A 22,344-nucleotide genomic window follows, 5' to 3' on the forward strand; every position below is an offset into this window, starting at 1 on the left:
AGGTAATACCTAGTAGAGACATCTTCTCTGAAAATTAAACCAAATATTATATAAATGTAGGGGAAGATTTGGGAATTAGGTGCCGGTTCTGTCATTAGGACTGATAAACTGATTCGGGAAGCAAATTAAATGTTTATTTCCTACTTCATTTTTGATCAGCAATTACACTAATTTAGTCCACCTGCTGTACACAAGCACTGTCAAGTCAAAGCACAGGATTTGCAATGAAGGAAAAATATTCCCTGAGGTGTATTTTAATGTACTACTCTTATTTTAGCTAAAAGGATGACATTAGGGAACCTGGGTGGCTCAGTTGGTTAAGCATCTGACTTCGGCTCAGGTCATGATTGCACAGTTTGTGAGCTTGAGCCCTGCTTCTCTCCCCTCCTCACCTCTCTGCCCCTCTTGGGAGTCTCTCTCTCTCTCTCTGCCCTCGCTCACTTGTGCCCTCTCTCTCTCTCTCAAAAAAAAAAAAAAAAAAAAAAGGACATTAACTTATTCAAGCTTATCAATTATATATCACCCAGGAATAATTTATCAATGTTGCATCCATATACAGATTACAAGCAATTGTTTTCTTTACATGTCAATGTAAAAAAACAGCATCAAAAGATTAAAAGTTTTCTACAAGCTATTAGTAAGTTAACATTAATTATTCATCTTCGTTTTTTCATTGATTAGTAGATTAAGGCTAAAATACAACCATTTTGATACTAACAAAAATGAAATCAGGTGTATTATCAATAATGAATGAAACTGAAAACTAGTTATTCCTTATGGTGTCACTGATTATAGGATTTTCAAGGCTAAAAAATGCTACATCTTAAGTTTTAAAAGTTCTTTAAAAATTTGAAACAGGACCCCAACACATGAAGACAAGGACAATATGTAGGTAAAGAAGGCACTAAGGTGCTATTTCAGTTCAGTATTACTGAGTAAAACCATCTTAAAAATTTTAAGTGAAGAATTTTTGGTGCACCTGGGTGGCTCAGTCGGTTAAGCGTCTGACTCTTGATCTCGGCACAGGTCATAATCTCACGGTTCATGAGTTTGAGCTCGCATCGGGCTCTGTGCTGGCAGTGTGGATGGAGACTGGATTCTCTCTCTCCCTCTCTCTCTGCCCCTCCCCTGATCGCATCCTCTCTCTCTCTCTCTCTCTCAAAATAAATAAATACGCGTCAAAAAATTTAAGTGAAGAAGAAGTAAGGGTTTTCATTGTTTTAAGCAACCAATTGTAATTGAACAAGTTTAAAAACAGTATAAGACAGGCTACTGCTCCCAACTTTCAGATGGAAAGCGATTTATTCTTTTGATCTAAAACCACACACCCCAAGATGTTAGACATTGGGTAGTCTTAATATGATGAGAATTTAAGGGAGTTTACACAAAATACAGACTCTCTTTATTAGACTGCTTACTCCACAAGAACAACTGAAACACAGAGAAGAGAGTAACTCTGCTTTTGCAGTTCTGATGTTGTTCTCACCTTCTCTACCTGAGAGGACAAGATGGCACACCGGCACACACTGTAAGATCCTCAAAGGTAACAGCAGCTCACACGTATTGACTGAGTTCTTCCCTTGTGCCCAGAGTTGTGCTCACTGCTGTACAGAGGTGACCTTTTCTAGTTAGTCCTCACAACCCAGAAGGGAGTACTGCTGTTACCCACACTGTTCAGAGGAGGAAACCACGGCTTTAAGAGGTTCAAGGGTTTTCCCACATTTACACAAGAACTAAAAGGTGGGAGAGCTGGAATGTGAACTCATGTCTGATCTTAAGCCTGTGCTCTCAACTACTCTGCATCCTCTCTCAGATATGCAATGAAAAACCATGTAGAAGACGAATTACATTTTCTCTACTTGGTACCCAAGGACAGGATGATGCCCAGTGTGTGTCAATTACAGGGAAAGGAATGTCTACTCAACATCAGCCAGAACACTTTAATTATTAGTGTTGTCTGAAAATGGAACAGGCTACCTCTGGGAGGCTGGGCAGCATCACTTGGGTAAGGGCTGGCCTGGTTGCTTAAAGCCATTTCAGTTCATAGTGTTTGGGTCATGCAGGAAGTAAAACCAAAGTGGTGGGCTGACTCCCCAAGGCACCCCATGAAAATCAGCTACCCCCAACTACCAAGATCCAAACACACGTGCGTACGTATACACACATGACCTACCTCCCAAACGGAGTGGTCAGTGGTATCTGCTCCATGCACCTGAACTTTGGAAACAAACTAAAAAATGTTTTAGGAAGGGAACTAGGGAGGCATACAAACAGGATTATCCATTACATATATCATCCGTAAGATGGACATGTAAATAAAGAGCCCCTCACAGGACCTGGTGAGAATCAAAGGAGAAGACAGAAACGAAGCACCTGGCATGCTGTGATCCTCAGTAATTGTTGGTTTCCTACTGAGGGAAGCCACAGAACATGGAGTGTTAAGCATCAATGTGGTTGGGCAAGCGAAACAGGGCCCGACTTGTTCACAGGGATATGGAACTACACGTTCACACAGTGAACTCCAGACTCACATTTCCAGTTGCCGCCTTGACATTTCCACTTGCCTACTAGGCATCCCAAACCCAACACATCTAAAAGCAAACCCTGACCACCACCACCCCCGCCCCCGCCTCACCATACCCCCTTGTCCACACTTGTCATCCGGTGCACAGCAAACCCCACTCTACCTTCAATCCCAGTCCAAGCCACCATTCTTTCTCACCTGGGCTGGCACAACAGCCTCCAACCGGTCTCCCTGTTTCCACCCTCCTACACTCTATTCTTTGCACAGAAGCCAGTAAGAAGCTTTTAAAATGTTAAGTCAAACCAAGTCACACCTGAGCTCAAAACATGCAGAGGATCCCCACCCCCACCACAGATTAAAAGGCAACATTCTTATGAACACCCAACCCTATGTGACCCGGCCCCACCCTCGCACCTGCTGTACCTGTAGCCTCATCCCTTCCCACTCTCCCATCCTTCACTGAGTCTCAACCAGACTGGCTTCCACACTGTGACCAAGTTCACAAGGCCTCAGGAATTTTGCACTTGCTGGACTCCACTGGAATGGTCTCTCCAGACATCTGCCTGTGGCGCTCCCTCCCAACTGCATGTCCCTGACCACTCTCCCTAAAATGGCCCCTTTCCATCCTTTTCCTCCATCACTCGGCACCTCGCCTTGTTACTATCTGGCATATTAGGCATGTTCGTTTACCACCCACTAGAAAGTAAGTTCCCAGAGAGCAGGGACTTCTATGTATTCTCCCCAGGGACTGCAGCAAAGCTACCAGATAGTAAATGCTCATTTATACTGTGATTTAAATGAGGGGAGAAAAACTACTATAATCCCTCGATTACTGAATATTTGGTTTTATGCGCTTTCTTTTAAAAAAATTTTTTTTAATGTTTTTATTTATTTTTGAGACAGAGAGAGACAGAGCATGAGCAGGGGAGGGGCAGAGAGAGAGGAAGACACAGAATCTGAAGCAGGCTGCAGGCTCTGAGCGGTCATCACAGAGCCCGACGCGGGGCTCGAATTCATGGGACTGTGAGATCATGAGCTGAGCTGAAGTCGGATGCTTAACCAACTGAGCCACCCAGGAGCCCCTGTGCTTTCTTTTTTTCATGTGCTTTTCAACATACCATGCAATGACTCCCCTCCTTCCCCCCGCCAGTTAAGGGGCAATTTTTCACAAGAGAAAAGAAACAAACCCTGTACTCATCCTTATACGGCAATTCTCCCCCTCGGAGTCCCTACACATGGACTCTGCCTTGGTACCAACAGAAGAAAATGTAAAGTGAAATGTAGGCAGCCATCAAAAACAATGAATAAACCGATTACTTATTAACACAAAGAAATAGAAGTGGAGTGCTAAATTTAAAAAAGCAGCGCACAAAGTAGTTTATATAGCCGCAGATTTAATTATGTAAAAACAAACATTTTAAAATAATAAAGGTAGAAAATGTGTTTATTAGGTTCATTTTTCAGTAGGTATTACATTTTTTAAAAACTTGAAGTATATTTAAATGCTCATTATAAAATGAAAGTATAATTCTAAACGTCTTAGAGGACTCATAAGTTATTTAAAATATTAATATGAAATGGGAAGTTGGGCAGGATTGAGAAAATAAAAGTGAGGTAAGATTAAAATACTTAATCACACACCCGCACGCACATGGGAAAGAGACCTTAGTATGTCACAAATTCTGTTAGAAAAATGGAAGCTGCTGACTATCAGCCATGGCTCTGAGTTATAAATACCTGAGTCATCTATATATCAGCTTCACCTCACTCAAGAGTCACAGGGGGGAGACTTATTCTGGACTCTTAAGAGTCCAGTTCTGAGTTGTAAAGGGCTTGCCATTCAATTTGCTCTTTAGTCATCTTGCAGTTTTTATTTTATCTTTGAACCCATGCTCCTAAAGTATTAGTCAGCATTTAATAACTCAAAATCCTCTAGCCTTACTAATACTAATTTTTATTTCAATTTGAAATGACACAAACACAATCTGTAGGCCAGCACTCAAAATAACAAGGCTGCAACTTCAACTTGTACCCATTACACCCATGATCCTATTAGTCCTAAATTCCAGGCAAACTGAAATATATCCCTCCCCCAACTGTTCCCCCAACCAGAAACCACCACCCTTTCTACCTCCAATGCTGACCATCATGATATTCAGCATTCCCCGACACTCAGTTTCCCTCCACTTACCCCACTCGGGTGTAATCATCTCTTCCCATGAAATCCTGTAGCCTTTGTATGTCTTACTCTCGCACTCACTCCTGTATTAAAGGTATGTATGTATATATTTTCTTAATGTCCCTATGTTGTAGATATCTTAAAGGTAGGGCCAAGTTTATGAATGTTGTAAATGATAGCCATGGTTTCAAGAGAGCCTCGAGAAACCTGATTCACATTAGACTGAAAGAAGCCCAGTACCCTTATGAGATACTCATTTGGTTGACCAACAAACATCTCTAAGCTCATCCTAGAGTATATCTACTTCTCACATACTTGCCTCACCAGCCTTCCCCTCCAGCTGACTCTGCTAAAATGACGGTTAGGACACCTCCCCCACCTCTGAGTCCTTCTAGACACATTGTTGTGAGCACATCTTCACAGCTCCTTTGCAGGTTTTATAGGACATGTCCCAAGGCCATTTCCTGTACTGAATCAAATTCTGGCTTCCTGTTTCTTCTTTCCACTAGGTTTAACAATGAACAGGGGATCCAAATCCTTCTGTCATGTGCCCAGTCTTCCAGATTTCAAAGACTACTTTCGTAATTTGTTCCCTATGTAGAAATCCAACTTCCGTGGGGTCCTCCTTAAGGAATACAAAATCACAAATTCAGACCTAAGTACAGGGTTTTAAAAGCTGTGCTGCACCTGAGAGGTCCTAAGGCTGATGCTCCCTGAGTCTGGGGGAAGCACTCCACACAATCAACACAATTGGGTGTGTGCAATCAACACACCCCCAGCTCTACTCCTAATTAGTTGTGTGAAGGCTGACAAGTTACTTAAACTAAGCTTCCGTTTACTTGTCCATAAAATGGGAAGAACATCCCCAACTCAGAGGACTGTTGTGAGAACTGCATGAGCCTCCTGATTTCTGAACCCTTGTTAGCGCCAGCAAAATTCATTTACTGTGCTATTCATACTGAGTCGGGGCCAAATAAAACTCTTCACAAGTTACTGCAACGTTAGGAGGTAGCATGTGTGAGACGTGCTGCACAGCACAGAGCAAACTGTCTAAAATATTTCTGACCAACTGGGGTCCTAATTCAGATTTTCAGATTTCTGCTGAAAAGTTGAGAATAAAGTCGTACATGATTAGATGGTCATGATAGTGCTGCTGGGCTGCCTGCACTTTCTATGGGACTGGGAAACGTGTGCAACTAGCCTCCTGAATTAATACAATGTCTAGTATGTTGTTTATAGTAGGGATTTATTAGGATGCCCTGTGCCGGGAACTTCTCAGATCAGCATACTTACCTTTTTTGGTTTTGGGGGGTACAATACACATAACACAAATTTATCAGTGGCAATGTTTAGAATATTTACAATGTTGTACAACCATCACCACTATCCAGCTGAAAAACATTTGACCCCTCAAAAAGGAGACCCTGCACTCATCAGCAGTCATTCCTCATCCATCTCTCCCCCAGTTGCTAGCAACCACCCATCTGCCTTCTCTTACGGATTCACTGACTGGAAATTTCATATAAATGAAACCATGTACTCATATGTGGCCTTATCTGGCTTCTTTCACTTAGCATGTTTTCAGGGTTCACCCATGTTGTAGCACATATCAGTATTTCATTCCTTTTAATGACTAAGTGACATCCCATTATAAAGACATACTACATTTTGTTTATCCGTTCCTAGGTGCTGGACATTTGGGCTGTTTCCACCTTTGGGCTATTGTGAAAAGCACTGCTAAGATTTCATGTGGGCATGTAAAGAGCTAAGGAATGGAACTGCTGGCTCACACCATAACTCTGTTAAAATTCTGAGGCAGGTTCTTTTCCAACACTGGTGCTTCCTTTTACATTCCCATCAGCAATGTACAGAGGTTGCGATTTCTCTACAGCTCTACCAACACTTGTTATTGTCAAAGTTTTTTTTTAATGTTTATTTGGGGGGGGAGGGGCAGAGATAGAGGGAGACATAGAATCCAAAGCAGGCTCCAGGCTCTGAGCTCTCAGCACAGAGCCGGACGCAGGGCTCGAACTCACAGACCATGAGATCATGACCTGAGCTGAAGTCAGACGCTTAACTGCTTAACTGACTGAGCCACCCAGCACCCCTGTCTTTTAAATTATAGCTAGTCTGTTGGTTATGAAGTGCTCATTGTGGTTATGACCTGCATTTCCCTAATAGCTAATGATATCTAGTAACTTTTCATGTGCTTGTTCGCATCCTTACTTTTAATAAGTTTGTTAAGTCATTTGGAACGCAAAAGAGTACCTAAGGAAGAACATTTACTCCCAAGTGGCTGAAGATCAAAAACTGTCAGAACCCCACTTGTACTAACAAGGAGTCTACCCAATCACCCACCATGGCTGTTGTTTTCCACCACGGCATCACAGTGTGCTTGGAAAGTCAAGTCCAGCTCATATCATGATTCGAACTACACCTATCTTTGGCATATCCCTCGCCCTTTTACTTACCTATCCTCCTTCCTCAGCCTGTCATAGAGGCCACACCCTTTTGCTGTTGCTAGAGCCACTTTTTCTTGGCATGCTTCAAAGTCCCTTCCCCTCCTATATTTGTACATTAGAACTTAGTGAGTTTGTTTCTGACACATAACTTTGGGCCTAGCACGGTGTCATGAACATAGTAAGATAGCTCTTCCAGCATTTTTAAGAGAATGTGAATAGGCCCTATCAACAATGATGGTGGTGGTGAAGCAAAGCCCTCTGGGTCTCCTGAGCCACTGCCCCTCACCGTGACCTGTGCAGTTGCTATGGCCACTGACCAGCTCTCCTCTGGCTATAGCTGAGAGTGTAAGAATGAAGACTCCCACACTCTCTCCATCCTGAGTTGATGGCACACACAATATCCTTTAAGGAGAAGACCAATTTGACTAATTGTGAAAATTTGGTTTAAACAAGATAATTTTCTCTTCACATACTTCAAAAATGTAACAGATCGGGCAAATATAATATTTGGGCAATGATGTTTCAGATGTATATTCAGGATGTGCCCACCATGCAATCAGAAAGCACTAAATGTTCAACTGACTAATCTTGGTTTGACGATTCAGCTTTTACATCTCCAGTTTTTACTAATTATAGTGCTTCGTTTGCACACATAGTTATATCAAAGCTAAGAAAAAGAATGCTTTTCTTACAACAATTTCTATAAGCTAGTACAATTTACAATACAGAACCTCCTCTTAAAGTTTAGGAATTTATACATATGCCAATATTCCTCTGATATGGGGACTTAAATGGCAGGTGCAGGGGCGCCTGGGTGGCTCAGTCAGTTAAGCGTCCAACTTCGCCTCAGGTCATGATCTCGCAGTTCATGAGTTTGAGCTCCTCGTCAGGCTCTGTGCTGACAGCTCAGAGCCTGGAGCCTGCTTCAGATTCTGTGTCTCCCTCCCTCTGCCCCTCCTTTGCTTGTGCTCTAAGAATAAATAAACATTAAAAAAAACTTAAAAAAAGTTAAATGGCAGGTGCATATGTAGACTTTATAAATTATTCATTTATAAATTATAAGCCTATCTTTCTCTACAGTTACTATAGCTTAGATCTTTCTTGCTCCCAAAAGGACAAGGACGTGTTGAGTGAATGTTTTCTACTTGAAAATTGAATGGACAAGAGTCACTTGCAAAGTCCAAAGGCATTTGTTACATGTACAATTCCAGGACAATCTTTTTTCAAATCCTAAACTGAAAATAAACAATAAAAATTAATAAAGGTCATGTTATAAATACTTGTAAACACAAAACAGAAAATCTTCATAATATCCAATGAAAACACAAAATGCAGGGTCGCCTGGGTGGCTCAGGTGGTTAAGTGTTCGACTCTTGGTTTCATGTCCAGTCATCTCCTCACAGATGGTGGGTTCGAGTCCCACATCGGGCTCTGCACTGATGCTGCAGAGCCTGCTTGGGATTCTCTTTCTCTCCCTCTCTGTCTGCCCCTCCCCCACTCACACTGTCTCTCTCTCAAAATAAATAAACTTAAAAAAAAATACAAAATGCAGACTCATGAATCCGTTCAATCAGTTTCAGACTATGTGATGGTTCACTATTTAACACAACCTTTTATCTGCCAAACCATAACGAGCAGGATAACCTTGAGTGCCTTAAGATACAGCAAGTCAGAAAAAACACATCTTTGGGACACCTGGGTGGCTCAGTTGATTAAGCATCTGATTTCATTCAGCTCAGATCATGATCTCAAGGTCAGTGAGTTCGAGCCCCATGTCAGGTTCCATGCTGACAGAGCCTGGAGCCTGCCTCCGATTCTGTATGTCTGTCTGTCTGTCTGTCTGTCTGTCTCTCTCTCTCTCCTCCTCCTCCTCCCCCACTCATACTCTCTTCTCTCTCAAAAATAAACATTAAAAAAATTAAAAAAAAAGATATTTCAGATACTTTTTTTTATTTTTAAGACCTAAGACTGATTTTGAGTGCCAATACAAAATTATAATATTTTAAAAAATTGCATGACCTAAAAAAAAATAAATTGTATGACCTATAAGCATTCTATCAATAACAAAAGAACACCTGTGATTTTGTAGGTTCCTTTGTGATGAGGAGATAAAATCTTCTGTTTTGTACCCAATTTAAGAAACTGGGCCAAACAAATTAATAAATGATTCAAAACGTAATAGCTGACTAAACAAGAACAAGATACAGCCTAGATTTATGTAATGGTGAGCTATAAGGACCTCAAAGCAAAACTGTAAACTCTCCAAAGAAAGTCTCCTGTTATTTCTTGAGAAATAAATGAGAACAAACTTTATTTTTCCATGCTTTAAAGATGAAATGACTGATTCATACTTTCTTTTAAATATTTTGCTAAAACATTTTCTTCTGACCATTTCTGTTTTCCTTTTCTACTTTTTCAGTATTTTCTACGTTTTTAAAAATAAACATTGTTTGATTTAGGGACAAAACTGGAAGTTTTATACATATTTCAATTTCCTCTCTTAAATGAGTACTGTTCTGGGTTGAAGTGTGTACCTAAGATAAAGATTTATGTGTGCACTACAAATACTACAAACACACACTCTGACAATGAATTCTTCAAGTGACTTATTATTTCACAATTAAACACAATGGATTAAAATATATTTACCTGCCAATCATGACTACAGAGCTCTTCAGCTCCTTTATTCGTTCCTCCCAACAAGGCAAAGTGGTTGTGCTCTTGAGCACATACTACTGTGGCTGTTAATGTATGTTAAACCCAAGCACTTAGCAGGTGGTAAGGAACTGCCTTTCAAGAAAAAAGGGTATCAAATTGCTCACACAGTCACTCAGTCTTCACACGTAAACAACTGTGTGATATTAAAGTTCTTCCACCTTCAGGGTAAGGTTCCTGGGAGGGGCCAGGTTGTAAATAGTTTAGGCCTCTTGTGGGCCAAACTTCTCTGTTGCAACCACTCAACTCTGCCATAGTAGCCTGAAAGTAGCCACAGACAATACATGAACAAGTGGGCCTGGCCAGGTTCCAATAAAATTATATTTACAAATAGGTGCTGGCTAGCCCTCTGGCTCTGGTTTGCTCACCCCTGCAGTTAAGGTACAACTAATAAAAGGTGATACTTTAGCAAATTGAATTTGAAAGAGACTTGAAAATATATGCTAATTCTTTTTTAAAAATTTTTTTTTCTTCAACGTTTTTATTTATTTTTGGGACAGAGAGAGACAGAGCATGAACGGGGGAGGGGCAGAGAGAGAGGGAGACACAGAATCGGAAACAGGCTCCAGGCTCCGAGCCATCCACCCAGAGCCTGACGCGGGGCTCGAACTCACGGACCGCGAGATCGTGACCTGGCTGAAGTCGGACGCTTAACCGACTGCGCCACCCAGGCGCCCCGAAAATATATGCTAATTCTTATTGTTACCTTCAAGTGGTTTAGAGCATTTATCATAAAAATGACTAAAATTTGGTATTTCCCTTGAATGATTAATATTTTACTTCTGGGGCACCTGGGTGGCTCAGTGGGTTAAGCAACCGATTTCAGCTCAGTTCATGATCTCCCTGTTCGTGGGTTCAAGGCTTGCTTTGGGCTTCCTGCTGACAGGTCAGAGCCTGGAGCCTGCTTTTGATTCAGTGTCTCCCTCACGCTCTCTGCCTCTCCCCGACTCACACTCTGTCTCTCTAAAAAATAAAACATTAAAAAAAATGTTTTTAAATATTTTACTTTCAATTACAGTTGAAAAAAAAAACAATGACACATTTTCTGAGTATTCTCTACAAGAGGAGAAGAGACTATATTCATAAAGAGCCTTTCATTTTCAAGAGAAAATGAGCAGAATAGGACTTTTTCAGGAGAAGGATGTGTATCCAGCAAATTTATAGAAAATTGAAAATTGCCATTATTTCTCAAGTTTCAGATAGCTACAATAACTTACAAATTCTGGAAATTTACATTAAAATATTTTCCATAAAATCTGATTCCCTTTGCCCTGCAAAACTTACACTATACCTTTGTTCATATGGATTTTTTTTTTTTTTAATGCTTATTTTTGAAGAGAGAAAGCAAGAGCACACACTAGCAGGGGAGGGGCAGAGAGAGAGAGGGAGACACAGAATCTGAAGCAGGCTCCAGGCTCTGAGCTGTCAGCACAGAACCCGACACGGGGCTCAAACCCATGAACTGTGAGATCGTGACCTGAACCGAAGCCGGATGCCCAACTGACTGAGCCACCCAGGCGCCCCTGTTCATATGGATTAAACAGAAAATAAAAGGGCATTTCTAGTGCTTTGCGAATTCTAAATATTTTACAAGAATTTTATCAAATGTCAGGGCACCTGGGTGGCTCAGTCGCTTAAGAGTCTGACTCTTGTTTTCAGCTCAGGTCATCATCTCACAGTTTCATGAGTTTGAGCCCGTGTTGGGCTCTGTGCTGTCTGTGGAGACTGCTTGGAATTCTCCCTCTCTCTTTGCCCCTTCCACATTCACACCCTATCTCTCTCAAAATAAACAAATTTTAAAAAAGAGTTTTATCAAATGGTAAGTCATATTACATCAGTTATTTTTATTTTCTAAGAAGCAAACTATATTTTTTGAATACCTTTTAATCAGAGAAGTTCCACCATTGCTAGGCATTTCTCCTTTTCATTTTCAGTGACTTTCAGTGGCAACAAAACTTTTATGTCCTCCATAGGTGTTACCCCAACATAAGAACAGTAAGATAATAATAAAACCCTTATTAGAGAGAATCCTTCATGAATGAGAATCCAGAGAAACAATAATAGCAGCAGTAGAACCAGACCTTCAAGAACTCGAAATAATGGAATTACTGCATAGATACAAAGAGAAATCAAAACATAAAAACAAAACCCAAATTAAAAGTTAGTTTCCAGGGTGCTTGAGTGGCTCAGTCAGTTAAGCATACAGCTCTTGATTTCAGCTCAGGTCATGATCTCATGATTGGTAAGGCCTGCAATGACCTCGAGGAGTCTGCTTGGGATTCTCTCTCTCTCGCTCGCGCTCTCGCGCTCTCTCTCTCTCTCTCTCTGTTCCCTCCTTGCTTGCACATGCGTGAACGTGCATGCTCTCTCTCTCAAATAAACTTAAAAAAAATTAATTTGCAAAATCAATAATAAAAAGACAACCCAATTAAAAATGGGCAAAGGATCTGAATAGATACATTTCCCAAGAAGATATGCAATAGCCAATAAGAATGTGAAAAGATGCTCAACATTATAAGTCACTAGGGAAATGTAAATCAAAACCCAACTGAGATATTACTTTACACTCACTAGGATGGCTATCATCAAAAAGACAGTAAGTGTTGACAGGGATGTAGAGAAATCAGAACTCTCACACACTGCTTATGGGAATGTAAAATGGTGCGTTAATTTTGAAAAGCAGCTTGGCACCTCTTCAAGAAAAGTTAAATTTAGAGTTATCATAATATGAGCCAGGAATTGCACTAAGTGTACACCGATGAGAAAGAAAAAGATAATACATACACACAAAATTTGTAGACAAATGTTCATAGTAGCATTATTTCTAATAGTTTAAGGTAGAAACAAACCAACTGTCCATCAACTGATAAATGGATAAACAAAACATTGTATATCTATATAATATCATCCATCCATAAATACAAAGTACTCAAACATGCTACAATGTGAATCTTGAAATTATACTAAGTGAAAGAAAGTGGTCTCAAAAGATGACATATGGTAGGATTCCATTTATATGAAACTGTTCGATATAACCAAATCTGTAGAGATAAAATATATTAATCATTTCATATGGCTGGAGTTGAGGGTAAATGGGAAGTTGACTGCTAATGGTACAGGATTTCTTTTTAGGGTGATGAAAATATTCTAAAGTTAACTATGGTGATAATTTATTTTTTTTTAATTTTTTTTTTCAACGTTTATTTATTTTTGGGACAGAGAGAGAGACAGAGCATGAATGGGGGAGGGCCAGAGAGAGAGGGAGACACAGAATGGGAAACAGGCTCCAGGCTCTGAGCCATCAGCCCAGAGCCCGACGCGGGGCTCGAACTCACGGACCGCGAGATCGTGACCTGGCTGAAGTCGGACGCCCAACCGACTGCACCACCCAGGCGCCCCACTATGGTGATAATTTAAAACTTTGTGACTATACTAAAATCCACTGAACTGTGCACACTATAAATGGATGGACTGTATTCTATGTTAATTATATCTCAATAAAGCAGTTATAAAAAATATGACAAAAGTTAATTTGCAGATTTCAAAAAAAATGAAATAGAACTTAATACTGATGAAAAAGTCACTGAAACTGAAAACTCAATGGAACCAATTAGAAAATAAAAAGTTTAAAGTCATTTAAAAGAGCAAAACACACCATAAATATCTAATAATGCATATATAAAAATGTGTGCAAGACTTCTACAATTAAAAACAAAAAACAGTGACAGAAATTAAAGAAGCCCAAAGTAAATTTTTAAAAACTGCCGTATTCGTGGATTAGAAATTCAGTATTGCTAAGATGTCAATCCTTCCTAAATCTATCTACAGAGTCAATCTGTAGTCCAAATTCCAGGAGATTGTTTTTTCGTGGAACTTGACAAGCTGATTCTAAAATAAATGTAAATGTGGGGCGCCTGGGTGGCGCAGTCGGTTAAGCGTCCGACTTCAGCCAGGTCACGATCTCGCGGTCCGGGAGTTCGAGCCCCGCGTCAGGCTCTGGGCTGAAGGCTCAGAGCCTGGAGCCTGTTTCCGATTCTGTGTCTCCCTCTCTCTCTGCCCCTCCCCCGTTCATGCTCTGTCTCTCTCTGTCAAAAATAAATAAACATTGAAAAAAAAAATTTTTTTAAATATATGTAAATGCAAAAGTCCAACAACAGCCAAGATGCCCTTGAGTAAGAGCGTCGATTTGTTCTATCTGAGGTCTACTTCTAGCTATCAGGATGCATTCTAAAGTCACAGAGATGAAGACAGTGTGGCATTCGGGCAGCAAAGTGCAGGAGACGTGTTGCCTCCTTGTTTCCCTGGTGATAAACCCATGTGACATGTTACAAAAATGGGTAATTTAAAGTGGAAGTGCAGCAAAGAAATGAAAAACAGTAACAACAAAGTAAACGGAGTTCGAGAAGTAGCTGCCTATGGGCATGTGGACACCGTGGCCCTTGGAGAGACCCTGGACGTGCAGCCACAAGAACTGGGTGAAGCCTGAACTTACAACATAACCGAGCAAAGTGATTGTGACGAAAAATAAAATGAAGAGGTTTCAGAGAAAGCAATGCCAGCAGAAAACTGCACGTTAAAAGAACTCTAGAGGGTATCTGGTCACATTGAAGTCACAAAGGATAAAATATTGGAAGTTGATGCAGGGTTAGGAAGGAGCAGGACAATCCATAAAAGCTTAGAGAAGAGGTCTACTCTGTATCTTGAGTTACAGGGGAAGGAGACTAGTGCCATTGAGACCACCCAAGTTTTTTACAATAAAAATGCTTCCATTGTCAGTGTTTCTAATACTTTAATGTGTACAACATAAATACTAGTTTAACTCTTTTTTCCACTTCCCTATACATTTGTAACTGAGAATAAGAGAATTTTGAGGATTTTGACAATTTTGTTTTCTTTTTTTTCCCCTTTTTTTTTAGAGAGAAAGAGCGAGAGACCACGTGCACAAGCAAAGGAGAGGGGCAGAGGGAGAGAGAGAACTTAAACAGGAACCTTGTTCAGCATGAAGCCCAACACAGGGCTTGATCCCAACAACCCTGGAATCATGACCTGAGCTAAAATCAAGAGTCAGACACTCAACTGAGTCACTCAGGTGCTCCTTGACAAACGTTTTTCAAGGTCACGGCACAATCATATTTTCCCTGCTGATGATTAAGATGGCTTTCAATAGTTTTAACTTGCATGGTCATTTTTGTGGTCCTGCACTGCTGTGCAAAATGGGGACACCTGTATGTAAAATTAATGAATTAAATGTATCAGTTCAGAAATTAGAAGAAGAATAACAGGGGTGCCTGGGTGGCTCAGTCGGTTGGGCATCCGACTTCGGCTCAGGTCACGATCTCACGGTCCATGAGTTTGAGCCCCGTGTCAGGCTCTGTGCTGGCAGCTCGGAGCCTGGAGCCTGCTTCAGATTCTATGTCTCCCTCTCTCTCTGCCCCTGCTCTGCTCATACTCTGTCTTTGTCTCTCAAAAAGTGAATAAATGTTAAAAAATATATATATTAAAAAAAAAGAAAAGAAAAAGAATAACAGAGTCATCCTAAAGACAGCATAAAGAAGAAAAGAAAAAGCAGAAATTCATAAAATAGAAAACAAAGATACAATGGAGAGAACTGAAAAACTGGTTCATGAATAATCAGGAATAATCAAGGAAATGCATATTCTTACAAACTTACATTGCCTATTCTACAGGATAATGTCAATGAAAAAAAAACCTGCACTCTTCTTGAGTTCTCAAATATGTGTGAATATATGAAGTGGCAACAGAGAAGCATCTTTCTGGTCTTTGAAACTACAGAATCTAGGAGGTACATTATCTCATTTCATCTTCCGACTACTCAAGAGATGTTGCCATCATCCCCTGTAGGCATGCCAACCTGCTCATAGTCACGAAGTGTTGCCCAAAGTAACACGAATTGATAGCAGCAAGGTAACAATATAAACTTTACTGAGCATCTCTTAGGTGTTGGGTAATAAGCTACCTGCCAGGGTCTCAAGGGAAGATACAATCTGGCCTGGCTTCCACATCCTAGGTAACTGGATCTTTCCTGTGCTTCGGCTGGGGTGGGAGGAAGCTCTATGACCCACGAAGCACTGATGCCACCTACCATGCACCCTAGGGATCACCAACTCTACAACCCCTGTTCTGTCTTGCCTGGCTGCAGAGCACATAGCTAGGGACACAGGACCCAATGTGGCTGCCCATGGAGGTTCTCTCTCACCTCCACGCAGAAATGACCACCACGTTTACCCTTTAGGGCCTATCAGTCACATCAAGGAAACACTGGGTTACTGCGTTTTCAAGCAGGAAAAACTCATCCATGAGGCTCCTGAGGATGAGATGAGGCAATGTAAGAATAAGAAGCAAGTGGCACACAGCAGGCACTTAACTGAGATCTGAGTTTCTATACAAAGCACAGCAGTACAAGCGCAAGTCAGGCAACACTTGTGAGAAGAGCCATATATAATATATTGTATAACACCTATCACACACACACACACACACACACACACACACACACACACACACAGTTAACTGCTCTGTAATTTCCATCCTTCCTAATCCCATAATGTAATACCTGGCATTTATGGTCAGCACCCCAGTGAAACCACCATTTCCAAGGGGGCCGGTGGCCTCTAATCAGCTCACTGCCAACACCTCCACAGTCTTTGGCTATTCTGACACTCCGATTTCTGCAGATTGAAAAGGTCCCCATCATGGGGTTCCCATTTCCTTTCTTTTCAGTGTCCCCTTCTTGGCTGGCTCTTTCCAGTCCCCTCTGCCTTAGTGAGGCACAGTGTAAGCAGAGCAGAGGTGAAGAACTCAGATTCTAAAGTTGGACCATCTGTTATCCACTGTGATCTAGGGCACACCTTTCACTTCTAGGTCTTACCTAAAAGTGGAAGTGCCTACACCCAACTCATAGGACTGTGTAGAGAATGAGATGAAATAACACCCGTCAGGGGCTGCACCTTGTGTCTGGCAGGGCCAGTCCTTGATGTTCGCTGTGAGGCATGCTATAGAAGAGCATACTCACAGGAAGAAAAGACTAGAAAAGAGTATAGTGGTGACAAAGCGGGTGTATTAGAGTGGTAAAATTACAGGTGATTTTTTTTCTCTAGTCACCCAGTTTTCAAAAATAAAGTGTGAGGTCATGCAGACAATTGAACAGAGAGAAAAGGAAGGAGAGAGAAGCAGAGGTAGAGAAAATGCACCAAAGAGTTCATGATTACAAGACACTGTAAAGGCTGAAAAGAAAAAGGGCAGAAAAACAGAAACTACCCCCATATCCTTAACCTTCCTCTGTGCTTGGAGTCCCACTTCCCAAATAGGAATAGAAGGCTGTGGGAAGGAAGACTGTGGTTTTCAGGAGAAAAAGCAAGTATCCAGGAAAAACAATCATAAAGTTTGAAGCATATACATGATAGTGAAACATCCCACGTGGGAGAAAGACATTATCCGAACCAGAGACACTCACAGAATGCAGAAGCACTACACAGTCTGAGGCACAGAGAAAGTGAGGACATTTGTGTAAGTCTTTTCCTTTCACTGAAAGTTGTTGAAACAAGACCTTTGATACCAGAACTGCCAGACATGGTGGTATCATCAGGTGTCCCCCCTGACAGCTCTGTCCTCTCCCCCTCAGAGGTATTCCTTAGCTAATGGTGCTGGGGAAAGCTCTCTGGCTGCAGAGTCATGGGACATGAGAGGGTGTGTGTGCTGGGGCTCCCAGGGAAAGATTTCCTCCTTTGTAAAGGGCACAGCTTAGAAGAAATTCTTCTTCCTGCTTTTGGATACAACGGGAGGAAGGAGGACGTGATGTGTAAGACTAGCGATGGCAGCCATCTTGGTACCATGAGGAGTTGAACTTGAGGGTAAGTAGAAAGAAAAGGAACCTGAGTTCTGAGTAATGATTACTTAAACAGGAACCTACTACTCCTGGCCTTTTTATGTGGGATAATAAACATCCTTAATGTTTACACCACTATTAACTGGTTATTTGGTACTTTTAGGCAAAAGCATCTTAAAATTATTCATATAGCATTTGGTGAGCTGATGTGCTCAGAGGGATATCTAAATGGAAAAACCCATAGACAGAAATCAGGAATGGCAATGCTACAGCTTGGTCTTAATAGGTGCCAATACAAATGATAAAAAGTTAAAAAGCTAATCAACTTTCTCCTCCAGCTTTTAGCTCCTTTTTTTCCCCCCTAAAGTGAGACAAGAGACTGAAATGCTCAGTTCTGCCACTCTAATACTCATAATGCATTTGGCCAAGTTTTCCAAGTAGACTCCTCACAGCAAATTTCTATGAATTAGGTAAATATTTTACTGAAAGGATATTTTCTTCACCCACCTCCCAAAGTACAAAAGCATCAGAATAGAAACAGAAATTTCACGTAAAAAAATTATGTGTATATACACACACACACACACAAAATGAGAAAGACTGTATATTCTATAGCAACATTAATAAATATTTTAATTCAGGAACACTCAGGTGGCTCAGTCAGTTAAGCTTCCAACTTCAGCTCAGGTCATGATCTTGTGGTGAGTTCAAGTCCCACATTGGGCTCTCTGCTGTCAGCACAGAGCCTGCTTCGGATCCTGTTTCCCTCCCTCTCTGTCCCTCCCCAGCTCATACGCACACACGTGGGTGCACACTCTCTCAAAAATAAACATTAAAAAATATTTTTTAACTCGACATTAAACTGAAACCTACTCTTGCAATCTAAGTTTTAGAAATGGTAAGAATTCAAAGCACCTGGGTGGCTGTCAGTTGAGCATCTGACTCTTGATTCTGGCTCAGGTCATGATCCCAGGGTTGTGGGATCAAACCCCGTGCCAAGCGTCACGCTGAGCACAAAGCCTGCTTAAGATTCTCTCTCTCACACTCCTTCTGCCCCTCTCCTCCACTCAAAAAGATTTTTTTTTAGGGGCACCTGGGTGGCTCACTCGGTTAAGCGTCCGACTTCGGCTCAGGTCATGATCTCAGTTTGTGGGTTAGAGCCCCGCGTCGGGCTCTGTGCTGACAGCTAGGAGCCTGAAGCCTGCTTCTGATTCTGTGTCTCCCTCTTTCTCTCTCTGCCCCTCCCCTGCTCATGCTCTGTCTCTGTCTCTCAAAAATAAATAAATGTAAAAAAAAAAAAACCTTTTTAAAATTTTTAAATGTTAAAAAAAAATAAACAGTAATAATTTTCAGCATCCCATTCATTTCTTTCCCAAGCAAAAATTTTAAACTGAAAATTTTATTATTTTTATTTTTTAAATGTTTATTTATTTATTTATTTTTGAGAGAGAGCACATGTGCATGTGAGCAGCGGAGAGGGAGAGGGAGAGGGAGGATCTGAAGCGGGCTCTGTGCTGACAGCAGCGAGTCCCATGTGGGGCTTGAACTCACAAACTGTGAGATCATGACCTGAGCTGAATTCGATGCTCAACCGACTGAGCCACCCAGGTACCCCTATTTATTTACTTATTTTTAAATGTTTATTTCTTTTTGACAGCGAGTGAACAGGGGAGGGGCAGAGAGAGGGAGACCGAGGATCCCGAAGTGGGCTTTGCACTGACAGCAGAGAGCCCAATGTGGGGCTCGAACTCACGAGCCATGAGATCATGACCTGCGCTGAAGTCGGATGCTTAACTGACTGAGCTACCCAGGTGTCCCTAAATTGAAAGATTTTAAACTATAGGATTTGGAGGTGGAGGGAGAGGGAAGATCAGGGGAAAGGGGGAAAGGAATGAAAATTCTGAAATGATTCATGATCTTCACATATGAAGCACCCCTTCAGTTTTATCAGATGGAATTTATAAATGTTTCGTAATAAAGTTATGAATACCAACACCAAAAGTCAGCAATAAGACAAGCCTTCTTGAAACATGAGGAAAATATAATCCACTTTTGGTCTCTTTTTTCTGTGAACTGTTCATTACTCTTTCAAACAGAGAATTTAAACAGATATAGGGCAATATTTTAGTCTAAACTTTAACAAAATGAAAAACTAAGCAAATCACAAGAAGTCAGTATTAGGCCTCCAAAAGCAACTCTTGCTAGGGTAGTACTTCACCATGAAATTGCTGTAGATGAGCAGAAAATTACTAACTATATGAGATGGTGAATATAAGCAAAAAGACAACTTGAGACAAAAATAAAACACAGAAGTTATTTCCATTCCCTCTGAATCAAATACATATCCACATGAAAGAAAATTTCACCACTGCAACATATTTTCCTTATTGAAACTGAAGAAGGTTTCAGCCTGTGTTTGCAACAACATGGTTGCTGTGGAAATAGCTGATTCAACATTATGAACTCGCAGCTGAATAAAGTAAGGTGTGGAACAGAAATCTTATTTAAACAGTGGCAAGAACCATAAAACATTAAAAAGGCAAACTGAATGACGGTGAATCAGCACCATATGGTTTAATGTAAGGGTCACACATTTTCCCTTTGGGCCTGACACAAATAGGATGTGTCTTTTTAATTTAGTCCTATTTTTGGAACCCTCTAATCATCACCATCATCCCTCAAATGTCCTAAGTTTTACTATCTGCTTCTGACTGCACAACGCACTGTGTATTTTATGAAACTGACTCTGTTGAAGACAGAGTTTCTGTAGTTCCTACCTCACCAGAACACACACAAGTTATGCCACCAACAAAGCACACGTCAGGGCTTTGAAAAATCTCTGCCTGTAACTGATTCTATTAAATACAGCAGCACGAACTTCATCATCACATGACATCACTTCAGGCTTAGGTTTCAAGACTCTTTACAAACTCTTCAAGAACGGAGGTTGTCAGAGAATGTTACTGGGCGCCCAGATCCACTTCACACCCTGTAACCCAGCCCGCACCCCCAGCACTGTTATCACACCTGGAATTTGTTCTTCCGCTTTTATGGGTCAGGTAAGAGTTCTCCAAGCCATCTTGAAAACCCTTAAGACACTTTATATAGAAATGATGTGAATTATTTTAACCCTAAAATATATGTTCTACATGCAGCCCCCGCCTCTGCCTCCCCTTTCTACAGAAACACACTTTTAAATACACACACTTTACCAATATTTTCCTCTGCTTTTCTGAACCTTTCAAATCGTAACAAGCATTTTGAAACCAGAAATCTTATCCTTTGTAAAATAAAAATCAACAAATTTTAAAAATAATGGTTATGTGTGGGGCTATTAAGAAAAGGAAAAACAGCGACTGTTCCACCCTTAGGAGAGGACGCAGTGAACGGACTCTGTAAACAGAAACCCAGATTCCCTCTGCAGCTGGCACTGCTGAGGGTGTGGCTGCCCTCCGAGTGTGCACAGGAGATCAATTCATACCAGCAAAACCGGAAAAATCACAACTGAGAGCAACTGTGGAAGCAGCGAGAGCCAAGAGCAGGACGTAAAGGAGTCTGCTTTCTGCTAGGTGAGTCACAGGAAACTTTCCTGCCAGAGTGGGGAGGCCCGCCGTGCCCATCTCCTTCAGTTAAGAATGTAGGTCAAAGCTCCCTGGGTTTCATGCTCCGGGGATCCGAGGGGAAGGGCTAGGGCCCAAGTTTAGAGGCAGAAGCCCAGTTCCTAGGGAGCAGGGAGGTCAGCCACTGGCCTTGGCCCGCCTTCTAACTAAGCCTCCACTTTCAGCAGACTACAGCAAACTCCATCATTCCAGAAGTGAACAACACACGGGAGTACTGGGCTAGCCCTTCTTACTATTCTGGATTTGGGCCACCTTGTGTATTCTTACGAGGGCTCACAGGATGAAAGGCTTACAGGATGAACCAGCTCAACTTGTGTTTGTATATAATGACGGTCAGCTCACCCAGCTCTGTTGACACAGGGGACCCGGTGGCAATCTCACCAATCTTGGCCACTCCATCGTAGTAGGCTTTTCCCGCAAGGATCATAGCTAGACAGGGAAGGTGACACACAAAAATCATCACTTACACAAGGAAAAGAGGAAGTGCATGGAGGTTTGCTTCCAAATATTCCTCAGTCCCTTCTGGGTGCAGAAAGGTTTGGGCTGTGCCAAGGGTGGATCTCGGAGGGCAGGGCTTGTGCCTGTTAGCTGTGACGTCCCTCCACTGCACTTTCGGAGGCCCCCGTCCAATGGAAAGCTCCACAGGATCCTCACCTTGGACCAGCCCTGGCATAACTGAATCCAGAAAAGGCCCTGCCTTCTGATGCCAGTTCCAGAGGTGATATGTTTCCAACATCAAATTAGGGCTGGAAACATATCCGCTCCAGCAAGAGAGCTTTTCTCAGCTGGTTATTCTACAGCTACACAGGTCTGCAACATTATTAGTTGAAAGAACTTGCATGGGGTGGCCCAGGAACCTGGCCTTTCAATGGCACTTTTACTTTTCTATTGAAAAACTTATTCTGAGCCACAAACAATAAAATAATTGTTGTTAGGGGGGAAAGGTATGAAATTTAAAATACATTATTTTAATCACTCCAAAAACACAACAGAATTCT

General features: G+C 41.5%; 1 protein-coding gene across 3 annotated transcripts in view; it reads right to left on the reverse strand.

Annotated features, from left to right (window-relative positions):
• Positions 1 to 22,344, reverse strand: part of BAIAP2L1 (BAR/IMD domain containing adaptor protein 2 like 1) — a 68,561-nt gene that overhangs the window by 42,040 nt on the left and 4,177 nt on the right. For 2 of the 3 annotated variants that reach the window (XM_047089517.1, XM_047089516.1), the window contains exon 2: positions 21,689 to 21,775. In XM_047089517.1, the coding sequence (XP_046945473.1) occupies positions 21,689 to 21,775 (87 nt within the window). Of the gene's footprint in view, positions 1 to 4,715; positions 4,947 to 21,688; positions 21,776 to 22,344 lie in introns of those variants that run through there. The other variant, XM_047089518.1, reaches the window with a different exon arrangement.

This window comes from Lynx rufus, unplaced genomic scaffold (genome assembly GCF_022079265.1).
Source record: "Lynx rufus isolate CCGP_SWC_20201006 ecotype Redwood Valley unplaced genomic scaffold, mLynRuf1.p SCAF_27, whole genome shotgun sequence".
In the NCBI taxonomy this organism is placed as follows: domain Eukaryota; kingdom Metazoa; phylum Chordata; class Mammalia; order Carnivora; family Felidae; genus Lynx; species Lynx rufus.